Source organism: Myxocyprinus asiaticus, chromosome 21, assembly GCF_019703515.2.
Source record: "Myxocyprinus asiaticus isolate MX2 ecotype Aquarium Trade chromosome 21, UBuf_Myxa_2, whole genome shotgun sequence".
Lineage (NCBI taxonomy): Eukaryota > Metazoa > Chordata > Actinopteri > Cypriniformes > Catostomidae > Myxocyprinus > Myxocyprinus asiaticus.
In genome coordinates this window covers 18,943,201-18,955,619 of record NC_059364.1, presented here as the reverse complement: position 1 = coordinate 18,955,619, position 12,419 = coordinate 18,943,201, and the positions used below count along the sequence as shown (strand labels likewise).

General features: G+C 36.0%; 1 protein-coding gene across 10 annotated transcripts in view; it reads left to right on the top strand.

The window, feature by feature from the left end:
- The window catches only part of LOC127411791 (paired box protein Pax-2a), a 29,347-nt gene extending 22,923 nt beyond the window's left edge, over nucleotides 1-6,424 (top strand). For 6 of the 10 annotated variants that reach the window (XM_051647558.1, XM_051647565.1, XM_051647561.1 and 3 more), the window contains 3 exons: nucleotides 1,396-1,497; nucleotides 4,126-4,212; nucleotides 4,652-6,424. In XM_051647558.1, the coding sequence (XP_051503518.1) occupies nucleotides 1,396-1,497; nucleotides 4,126-4,212; nucleotides 4,652-4,773 (311 nt within the window). In that variant the 3' untranslated portion in view covers nucleotides 4,774-6,424. Of the gene's footprint in view, nucleotides 1-1,395; nucleotides 1,498-4,125; nucleotides 4,213-4,632 lie in introns of all 10 variants that reach the window. The other 4 variants (XM_051647568.1, XM_051647564.1, XM_051647567.1 and 1 more) reach the window with 1 other exon arrangement.
- The last annotated feature ends 5,995 nt before the right edge of the window (nucleotides 6,425-12,419 follow it).

The following is a 12,419-nucleotide window of genomic DNA, read 5'->3' as shown; positions in this document are numbered from 1 at the left end:
ACATACACTGTAAGTGCAATTTTGTTAATATATTTTTTAGATATTGTTCAAAAAAAAAAAAAAAAAATGGCTACAAAATTTTAGCTCCTCGTAATTAAAATATATATATATATATATATATATATATATTTCTATTTTGTAGAGTTCATTAGTTAATAATACATTTTAGACTAAGGTGCACAATAAGGCACAGGTTTTCACATAGTGTCCTGTTGTGTTATGTGTACTTATATACAGGAAGTTCATATACTTTTGGAAAGCATATTAAACTATTTTAAATAGTGAAAGCAAAAAGGTAATTAATAACGTAGAAGAACTGGTGACCAGTCACAGCACCCAAAATATACACTTTCCCTTATACATTAATCTATTTTTTAACCTAAAATCTTAATGATGATTAAAAAAAAGTCCTTGGACACATTATATGTCAACCACCAATACACAGTAAGCGACTTTGACTGGTGTCTACTTGTTAATCGCTGGACTGGGGGAGGACTGACCCTCACTGGTCCTCTTTCAAACAATGATGCGGGACCTTGCGAGGGCCCAGTTGGGACTGATGAAGGCCTACGTGCTCTAATGTTTGAGCCAGCAAATCCAGCAGGACTGCTAGCCGTCACCTCCAATTACAGAACTGAATATGGAGCGCTTTTCACTTTCAGTGATATTCTAGGCTTTTGAGTAGCAGTGATGCCACCAGCAGGCCGAGGGCATTCTGTGCCTCTCTCTCTGTCGAGCGTTTTAAAACACACAGGCCAGCAGCGCCACTCTGTGTAATGAAGGAAGTTTAAAGGCTGAGTGGCAAAAGCTGTTGAGGTGTTTTCCCATTTTGCAGGGTCATCAGTTTTTGAAATTGTGAATTTAAGAAAAGGTGATCTTTATCCACTGCTTGTTTGGCAGATGTGAGTTTTTTAGTTATTTGTCTTTAAAGTCAGCTGTTGCTTTTTGTTTGTGCTCAGAAGTTCTCAGATTTTCAGGGAAAGTATTGAATAGGGTTACAGGACTGACAAAAACATGTTTGAGTATGTTTATTATGGATGTGGCTGGTGTTAAAGGTGATTTTAGGGTGTCACTTTCAAGTAGTTCAATGCTTAGGGCACTTTTTCCACTTTGTTCAATGTATCATAAACTTTAATGTGTCAAAATATGTGGTGTTCACTGTATAATTTTTTTGTTTTTGTTTCTCACAACATACCAAAAAGAAACTGTATTTGAAGAATAAGGTACCATACTGTATGATGGTATTAATGTTAAAATCAAAAATTCTGCCTGTCTTTTTTTACTTTACTGCTGTAGAGATAATAAATAATTATTATATAACATATATTATAAAATGCATAATATATATAAAATTGGGCTGTGGATTTGCTCTTACAGTTTCTACTTTCTTTACAGGTCGAGACATGGCAAGCACAACCCTACCAGGGTACCCACCTCACGTTCCCCCGACTGGGCAGGGCAGCTACCCCACCTCTACACTTGCTGGAATGGTCCCTGGTAAGTGTAACTGCTGCTTTTATGAGGACGTTAATTTTAGGAGAGCTCGTAATATTTTCAGTGAACAATCTTCAACAATTGATCATCTTCTGGAAACCTGAGGTCATCCAACCTGAAGTTGTTTTTCTTTTTTTTTTTTTTTTTCAGAATTACTTAATCTGGCAAATAAAATATATAGTGATTTGTTAACAATCTTGGATTAATATTACATTTTATTTTAATCCTTATTTGGTTTCACTGGCACAAATCTTCCTTTCTTGTTGTTTTATACATTTAAATATGTTAGTGTAGAAAGTCAGTGAACATTCTAAAAGTGAGAGTTAAAAGGATAGTTCACCTATAAAATGAAAATTATCTCAACATTTACTCACCCTCATGCCATCCCAGGTGTAAATGACTTTCTTTTTTCTGCTGAACACAAATGATGATTTTTAGAAGAAGATCTCAGCTCTGTTGGCCCTCACAATGCAAGTGAATGGTGACCATAATTTTGAATCTCCAGTCGTTAAATCTATATCTTCAGAACTGATATGATAGGTGTGGGTGATAAAAGGATCAATATTTAAGTCCATTTTTACTTTACATTCTCCTCCCTGCCCATTAGGTGGTGATATGCACGAAGAATGCAAATTGCCAATAGCAAAAGAAGAATGAGAAAGTGAAATTGGAGATTTATAATAAAAAAGGACTTAAATATTGATCTGTTTCTCACCCACACTTATATCGCTTCTGAAGATATGTATTTAACCACTATGGAGTACTTTGAGCTTTTTTTGTACCATTCGCATTGTATGAGCTTTTTTGTACCATTCGCACTGTATGGCCCTACAGAGCTGAGATATTATTCTAAAACGTTTAGATTGCGTTCATCAGAAGGCAGAAATTCATACACATCTAGACTGTCATGAGGGTGAGTAAATGATGTGAGAATTTCCATTTTTGGGTGAACTATCCCATTAAGGAGAAGTGACACAAAAGCTACAAACATATTGCCCATGACATTTCTTGTGATGCTAATGTTTATAAAACAGGATAATATTAATGAGGAACACAATATTAATAAGGATAAGATTAATGAGGAGGCCGAATTGCAGGATGGCTGCAGTCTAACTAAGGACGGTGATGGTCAGAGTGAATCTTGAGCTTGCTCAGAATCATTAATAACCTGAGAAGGAGCCTCAGTTTATTGACTCTTGAGGAGAAAATTAGCACCTCTCAATAAGTGATCAGGGACATAAGTGTGGGATATAGGACAGTTCCTCTCAGTTCCACTCAGGTACCAGCATTCATAAAGCCCCTCCCTCCCTCCCCAACCACCATTCGATGCACTCACAGTCCATCGATAAACACAGCTTTCTCCACCCCTGCATCCAGTGCTGTAGAGCATATCTCTTTTCCCCTCTACTTAACCTGCAGTTCAGGTTCACAGCTAACAGTTAAGGGTCACAAAACAGCGGGCGTGAAGGCCTGTAAATATTTAAATCACTATCTCTCAGAGGGACTTGACTTGAGTTTCACTGCCAGGACAGGATGCAATTTGGCAGCAGACTGGTGCCCTCTCCCCAAACAGCACAAATACACACACAAACATACATACAAGTGCCCATACACACTGCTTAAGAGCTGTATACCGTATAGTACAACAAGATGCTATAGAGCAGTTATCATTGGTTTGAAAGGGGATAACATTGGTCAAGTTGGCCTCGTAGTGCTTGAGCACAAACATACAGTGTGCGAAAATTGGAAAACAAATATTTTACATCAGGCACAGAGAGGGATTCTTCTCTCGGTCACTGTTGAGTGCCTCAGATAGATTCAAGTCTGTCTCGGGCTTCTATGGTCCACAAACATGAATACTTTGCAGTAGCAAATTTAATTCAGTGACAGGATTCATTTGCTGGACAAACATATCTTTACAGGTACATCAAATATGTTTTCATCAAAGATTCATTTTCATTGGTCACACAGGCTGAGAAATCCTCTTAAAACCTAGAGCCATGGGTTTTGTGTGCACTTCCATTCATCTGGCCCTCGAACGACTAAGATTTAGTGACAGACCCCAAACACTGTTAAAGAAAAAGCCATTTCTCACCAGCTTCATATAAAACCCTGCCTTTATTGTCTCGTAAAAAAAAAAAAAAGAAAAAAAAAAGAAACGTGGGGGACCAACAGTATTGCTCACTGACATGGACAGCGCTGCTTCCTGAAAGTCGAATTCGGCTGTATAAAAAGGGGCGAGAGTGTGTGCGAGAATGAATCCGTTAGGGAGTTTTTTGAAGCCAGGCTTTGGTGCGGGCAGAGAATAGAAAATCTTAAGGGCACAACAGCAGAATCAAAGGAAGAAACTTCAAAACCCTGCTTGGGATTAATGTAACAAATTCAGCCAAAATGGCCGAGCACCAGGGCGTAGGAAAGGGCAGGGCAAGCCATCTGCTAGCTAGGGCAGCAAAACAATACCATTTCCTAATGCAAGTTCACCATGGCTTCAGTTTTGATGTGTCACCCTAAAAAAAAATAAACACCATACTTGATTATCCAATATGCCATTACTTTATGTTACAGATATTGCAATGTATTGTCACACGATTTATTTATTGCTAACCTGTGATTTGTGTTCTTTTATTTTAGGAAGTGACTTTTCAGGAAATCCCTACTCTCACCCACAGTACACAACCTACAATGATGCTTGGCGGTTCAGCAACCCCGCATTATTAAGTGAGTATTAACCCTTTTTGCATATCCCTTATGGGATTAGTCACTTTAAAGTGGGATTAATATAATCACATTTTACAATGACATTATTTGCATACAGCTTTACTAAACTGGGTAAAATTGTATTTCTTTTTTGATTACTGAGGTCATAATACACTGCATCTCTAAATTAAGCTGAGACATGCATAAGCCCTTTGCAAGTATGAGGTTAAAGAATGTAATCAGATGTTTTGTTTCATCTTATTTTGTGTAAACAAAATTATTTTAAGCGAAAAAGGAACATAAAACAATTACTCTTTAGTACTCTTGCTTAATGCAATCAAATTAAGATTGAACTCCTCCTGTTTTGGAGTGGGCGTAAGTGGTCTCTTGCTGTGGTGCACTCTGTGGTTTCAAACGCTCCGCTCTTCTGTTAACTTCCAGGTTCCCCTTATTATTATAGTGCCGCATCCCGGGGCTCCGCCCCTCCCACTGCTGCCACTGCCTATGACCGCCACTAGTTACCATGGCAACCCAATCAAACTGCAGGACCATGGCCGCGGCCTCCATATCGTACCAGTCTGAATTCCGTTAAGGTCAGAGGGATTGAAGATGGCTACACGATCGTCAGTTTCATGGGGCTGAGATTTGATTAGAAGGGTCAAGCAACAGCAGGATCCCCCCCCCCCCCCCAGACATCAACTATACCCCCCCCCATGCAACATCAACATTAAGGCCCTCATTCTCTGAATCACTGAACAATGACTGAACTATTTCCTGAAAGACTTTGAAAGATTCTACAAAAATATATATATATTATACAAGCTATAAAAAAAGACAAACCGTGTGAAGAATACAAAGTAACAATTGATGTGTTGTTGTTTTTTTTTTCTCTCTCTCTCTTTAAATCAATCAGTACATTCCTTTACATACTGTATTTAGAATCGCTTACAGATCACACACAAGGTTGCCTGAGGCCTTTAAAGTAATTTGCCCATGTCCTACCATTTCACTAGTGTCTTACCTCTCACAGACAGAACAGCAATTTGTACGACTCAGTTATAGAGCATAAAGAGAACACTGCAGTATGGAATTTGCTCAAGTTTCTGTCAAACAGACAAGTCTTGGAGAAGCCATCTCTGACTCATGATTTAATGTTTTCTGTGATACACAATCAAAATGGGGAAAAAGCAAAATAGAAAAAAGAAAAATCAGGTCATAGACACTAAAAAAGTTAACTGTACATGACCTGAAAAGAAATCAGTTTATTAAATTATTGTTTTGGTTTAGCTGATGGTTTGTGTGCGTGTGTGCATTTGTGTGTGTCATACATTTTCAGGATATTCCATTATATCATGTGTAATCTCCAATATCATGATTGGTGACGCTCTTTTCTCGTTTGCACTATTTTGCATCACTGGATTTTTAAGTACAGTTTAATTACAGTTGTCTTCTAAAGTCTGTCAGATTACATGTTATATTTAAGTATGACGGCCTACTCTAACTCTAGCAGCACTGGACAAAAATACATTTGCTGTTCATTTGTTTTTAAACTCTACATTAGAAACTAGTATCTGTCTTTTTGTCCTTCATTGTGAATCAAAGGATTTCTTTGGAATTGTGTAACTGAGATTACTCTGATTGTCTCAGTCCCAAAATAATCATTAGTAGTCATCAACTGTACAACAACAAGTTCAACAAATGCCTTACAGCTTTTTTAATGTATTATTTTTTAGTTTGGCTATGGTCCTGAGAGGTAGACATACATGTAACCCTTCTGTGGTTGAACAAAAATTTCTCTAAATGCTAAGTGGGACATTGAGGTTAGACATGAAACAGTGCATACATACACTCCTGGAAATGTGAAGTGAATGTAATTTATACCACGTTTGCCAAAGACTTAGTTTGATATTTAATATTTTATTTGCTGTATCTGTCAATAAAACAGTATTATGTTTTAATAGTAGTCAACACTGAATGTATGTGGTAATGCTGAACATAAGGAAAAGATCCATCTTAGCCCTACAGCAATGTACACAAAAAAAGGTGAATTCTGTTACTCAAAGGTATGTCATTTGCAACAAACTGCTGCTTTGTAGAATGATTTGTGTATAATGTGAAAACAATTCTTCTATGTATATAAGATCACTTTTTCACCATTGCAGTATCGTACTAATTTAATGATTCCATTTGTAGATATGAGAACTGAAAGAAAAAAAAAACGATTTACATTACATTTGTGTCTTCAACGTGTTGTGCTTTGCAGAGACGCACAACAACAACAACAAAAAAGTTTGAAACCTGTCCTGCGTCATATGGTGGGTTTCAAATGCTATCACCACATGTGCGGTTGTTTGTATGTTTTGTTTTGGTTCAGTTTTCTTAACTTGTTCATACTGTTTAAGTCTCTATGCAAATTGAGTAAAATGGTATTATGTACTCTCATTTCTTGCTGCGTTCAATTTTACCCATAACTTTAGATTATATAGAGGATAAGCCTGTAGCAGTTAACAAATACACTTCACATGTCTGGTTTTGTGGATTGTTTTTGTACTTTGAACCATAATGTAATTTTCATCATACAACTGAACATAAGTTTTCAGATTTCTGAAGCTCTTTTGCCAACACTAAGTTCAAGTTATTTACTAAAACGTTTGCATGCAAAGGAATATTAAAACAAATATGTACACACACATAAATGTACACACAGGGTAACCAAAAATTCTGATTCAAACAGTACACAAAAAAAATATCTGGGTCTTTTTTTTCTTTTCTTTTTTTTTTTTTAAATGTCATTTTATCTCACTCACTACAATTCAGAAATCATTTTTATTTTATTTATTTATTTATTTATTTTGGCTTTTGGCCTTTGGCTTTTGAAAACTTCATTCTAAAAAAGCAAACAGCAGTACAGCATAAAGGGGAGACAGTGCTCCTCTCCTTTTTTTAAAAAATAATGCAAGATATGTATCACACATACTTTGTTACAAACGTAAAAAACTATTTCTGATTAAACTATGTAACAAAAGCCACATGGCCTCAGCCATCACTTAGTTCCACCTCTGTCCATTTGTTTTTTTTTTTTTTTTTTTTGTGCATATGAGAAATTTTTTATTGTATGTCAGCCTGTGACCGTGGTGATGATTATTAACCCTTCCATGAGGAAGTCATTGAGTGTTCAAGGATACTCTGGGCTTTAAGACATTCAGTTCATTTGAATATATCACATCATTAAATGACACATTGTGAGTGTGTTTAAGATTGTGTGGCAATGATAAAAAAAAGTTTCATCAAAATTGTTTTTTATATACAGCGATGGCCAAAAATATTGGCTCCCTTGGTAAATATGAGCAAAAAAGGCTGTAAAAAAAAAAAAAAAATCGACATTATTTATCCTTTTGATCTTTCATAAAAAGAAAATCACAAAAATCTAACCTTTAATTGAAGTAAAACAATTGAAACAAGGGAAATATCTCATTATTAAATAAATATTTATTCTCCAAAACGCATTTGCCATAATTATTGGCACCCTTTTATTCAATATTTTTTGCAATCTCCCTTTGCCAAGATAACAGCTCTGAGTCTTCTCAGCCCCACAACATTAAAGATCCAACACCACATTTAACCATGGGCATTGGGCACTTCTTCATCTCTGTGTGCGCCAAACCCATCTCTGGTGTTTGCTGCCAAAAAGCTCTTTTTTTGTTTTTTGTTTCATCTGACCATAGAACCCGGTCGCATTTGAAGTTCCAGTAGTGTCTGGCAAATTGAAGACGCTTGAGTTTGCTGTTGGATGAGAGCAGAGGCTTTTTATTAGACTTTCTGACCCCAAGACCCAACTAATTTCTGCAATTCTCCAGCTGTGATCCTTGGAGATTCTTTGGCCACTTGAACCATCCTCCTCACTGGAGACAATATAGACACATGTCCTTTTCCAGGCCGATTCTTAAGATCTCCAGTTGATTGGAAATTGTTAATTATTGCCCTGATGGTGGAAATGGGCATTTGCAATGCTTTTACTATTTTCTTGTAGCCACTTCCCATTTTGTGAAGCTCAACCCGATCTCATGAAAAGTGATTTACATAATTTACAAGTTGGCTATTTCGTATGGTCTCGCACGATGTTGTTTGCATAAACTCGTACAACTTCATCACATGCAAATTCTCGGATGTCTAAGAGCGAGTTCCGCACACGAGGCATTAAGGACATATTTATTCATTTTATGCACTAACCCAAACCCCTTATCTAAACTTAACCAATCAGTAGAGTGTGTAAACATGATAGGAAGCTGTTGTGTGTGACAGAAGCAAGTAATTTTCACGTACTAGATGGAAACGATGTCCAGCGACGTCACTGCAGCCAAAGACGTAAAAAGTGAAAGTCGGAGGAATTCAAATGAGTGCAGTCGCACAATATCATAGGAATTAGCCAAATTTAGAAACGTTGTACGAATCCTGATGATTTTGCCGTGAGAGTGTATTGTGTTACCTCATATTTATACCCCTGTGAAACAGGAAGTCATGGCTGAACAATTTCATGTTCTTAGTCACCCAGGTGCACTAAAAAATGTAAAACATGAATGGGAATATACTTCAGATATATTTTACTCATAAGAATTTCTAGGGGTGCCAGTAATTGTGGCCAACATGTTTTGGAGCAAAATGTTTACTTAATAATGAGATATTCCCCCTCTTTCAATTGTTTTACTTCAATTTAAGGTTAGATTTTTGTGATTTTTTTTTTAATGAAAGATCAAAAGGATAAACAATGCAGATTTTTTTTTCACAGCCTTCTTTGCTCATATTTACCAAGGGTGCCAATATTTTTGGCCACCACTGTAAGCCTTCATATTATTTTATTAACTGAGGGACATTGCCATGAGAAATATTTGTCTGCATTGATTCACATAAAAACAAAATAATGTATTTTATGGAGCTTTTCATTCCAATACAACAGGAAAACAAGAGAAAGAGGGAGTTTTACGCAGAAAGAGAGAGAGAAGTGAAACCTAAAAGTAATAACGAGTATAAAGTGTAATAAAGAGTGAAAAAAGGAAAGGAGAAAATGAGTCACGGTAAGGGTGTAAAACCGAGTGTGGACTATTTAATGATGCATTGGGTTCCCTCTGCAGCTGACTGCCGCCTGCAGCAGCTCTCTTCCTGCCCGAGCACACAGTCCTACCCTGCTGTAATTCAATTTTTCTGCCTATTGTTTATTTCATAGCTCCCCTGTGAAGCATCAAAAGCTGCTGTTCTGTCAGCCTCTTACTGTCGTATATGTTTGTCATTCAGCCCTTGTTAAAATAACGAAAAAAGGTCTGCCTCTGTTCTTCCCCCAGCTGAGAATTCCCAGTGGTAAAATTATTCCATTTAGATGGAAACTTTTTTGTCACTCCACTGTCTAAATTGGCATATCTGCTTCTTTTGCTGGAACCAATAAACTGTGAACCCGGATGCATCTGTCAATCAGGCTCATCTTTACTTTAGCATGCCAGATGACAACAGGGGAGATGGAAAAAAAGGCAGCAGAATGGAATCAGCTGATTGGCTCTTATCAGCAAGGCATTACAAAAAGCACCTGTCATCCTCCCAGCTCCTCAAACACTGTGAGGGGCCCAAGCACTGTGCTACTGGAGACAACTGTACAAACCATTGCATGATGGTTTAGTCTAATTCTCAACTGAGTTTTGAGTCAAAATTTTGAACTAAAAGAATGTTCCTTGTTCAATACAAGTTAAGCGTAATCAACATAATTTGTAGCATAATGTTGATTTGCATCTATTAAAAAAAAGCAAAAATTGCAGTTACAGTAAGACACTTATAATGGAAGTGAATGGGGCCAGTCCATAAACATTAAAATACACTCTGTTTAGTATAGCCACGAGATGTAAACATTACATGTGTTAACATGATTTTTGTGTGATAAAATCTCACATGATTCTGTGACGTTGTTTTTTTCATGTTTTCATTGCGATAAAATCGCTTACATGGTTTACTGGTGTTTTGTCATCATGACAATGGATATAACTTTACAATGGTATGGTTAGTAAGTGATTTTATTTTTAGGTGCCAGAAAATAGTATTTTTGAAATTAACCTCTTATTTTCCCTTCAAATTCTTTTAATATGTTCATCTGACCTAATCAAAACCAAGTAGGTATCCACTTTTCATAAATGTAACTATTCTCTATCCAATCTAGAAACATCATCAGAGAGTCTTTGCATGTGGAAATTAATTTACATTTTCTCATGTTTAATATCTTGGTTCCATGAGACCCCAAACAAGTAGCATTTTTCAAAGAGGATGGTTGAAGTGTCTTTTCAAGTTTTTTGTTTATAATAAGTTCCCAAAATATTAGGATAAGTAATCAATCATGTTAAGTGTTTTACAAGCTATTAAAAGTGCCATTGGGTCTCTCAGACCCCAAACAGAACATGAGGGATAAAACATAAAATGTATTTACATTTAAATTAATTGTTAATTAATTCAAATTTGTATTAATTAATTTAATTAAAGAAATTATAAGAAAGGTATGTATATATTGTGCAGCCGGTTGAAAAGGTAAATCCTTGCGAATTTCCACAATATTAAAAACATTGATTAGCAATCGCAAATCTCAGTCCTAAATAACAAACCAATAATTGTTATTGTACTTAAAAGAACTCCATTTGCTATGGGATCACTCTGTCAGCACTATGCCAATTATCTGAGAATCTAGATCTGCAAATCTATGACTACTGGTTTTACAACCTGAAAACCTGATCACTGACATACATAAATGTATGTTACTAAGAAACAGGACAGTTTGACTCCGCCTGCATCTCATCAAGCATTAGTCACATTGGTAATAGCACGGAAAATGTGTCCATGTAGTTCTATGTACATTTTTCTACATGCGATAAAGATTTGTAGACACATTATTCATAAGAAATGGAAAAATATCTGGTGTTTTCAGAGGCTTAAATGAGGAGAAAACAGCATCATCTGACATGGGGTGTCACACTGAAGAAAGAAGGAGCTCCAGAGGAGTTGCACTGGACAGAGTTCACTGTTAAGTCCTGTCAGCCATCTACATGCTTGTCATCATCATAGCTGTCACATTTGATGCTAGGGAGGGGAAAGGCCAACCTGGGGCTGTCAATCAAATCCACCTCATTAGGGGCACAGCTAATTATGAAATTTTCTATGATTTCTGGGAATGGAATCATGTAGTTTTTCCTAGGAAGGGGAGACCAGGAACAACTGTAACATTTTTGAATGTTTACATGGGGTGTTCAATATGACAATGTATCATTGTGTGTTTTATTTGTTTAAGCAGACTGTGTTTGTCTATTGTTGTGACTTACTTTATGATTTTATGAATTTTTATGAGAACTTCATAAAAAGTGTCTTTAACAAGATACTGTTACGATTTTAAATATTTAACTATTATTCAGCCATACAATTTTTATTTCATAACTCATGTTATTTGCCTCCAACCGCAAAATAATAAAAAAAAAATCTTGCATGGTAGCTTCCAACAACAATAGAATATTTGTCATTTATGCTAACTTTTAACTAACCACCTAAAGATAAACTAGATCAAACAAGTAATTTCAAAGGCATCACTTTGACAGCAGACTTTAGACAGTAGAAGCAAAATAACAAAACCTTTTTTTAATTATTTTTATTAAATTATATATATATATATATATATATATATATATATATATATATATATATATATATTTGTGTTTGTTCTTGTTTTAAAACAGTAACACTTTTTTTCTCAGGAAAATAAACCTAACTTGTTCAACAGGAAAATAAACCTAACTTGTTCAATCTAAATTGTTTGTGGTTGAAGAAATTTAGCGCATTACAATTGTACTTTGATACAGCTGTCCCTGGTCTCAACTAAAAATGAAATTTGTAAGACCATATTTTGTTTAAACATTATACGGGACATTAATGATTTTGTAAAAACAATATTATGACTGAATTTCATTACTGGAAGTGGCAATATCAGATTCCAATTCACTTTTCCTAGCACTGTCACTGTTAAGAGTACAGTAGCAGTGGAGCATAGACATTCTCTTGATGGCTGCACTGTGATTATGAGGTCATTTTTGCCCAAGCTGTGTGAGCCCATCCAAGAGACGGTTACATAAGTTGGTGAGCGTCCTAATGAGCAAGCACTGATTGACTTTGCCTTGTGAAAAGCACTGTGTGGGTGCTGCCGAGAGCCACCAGGT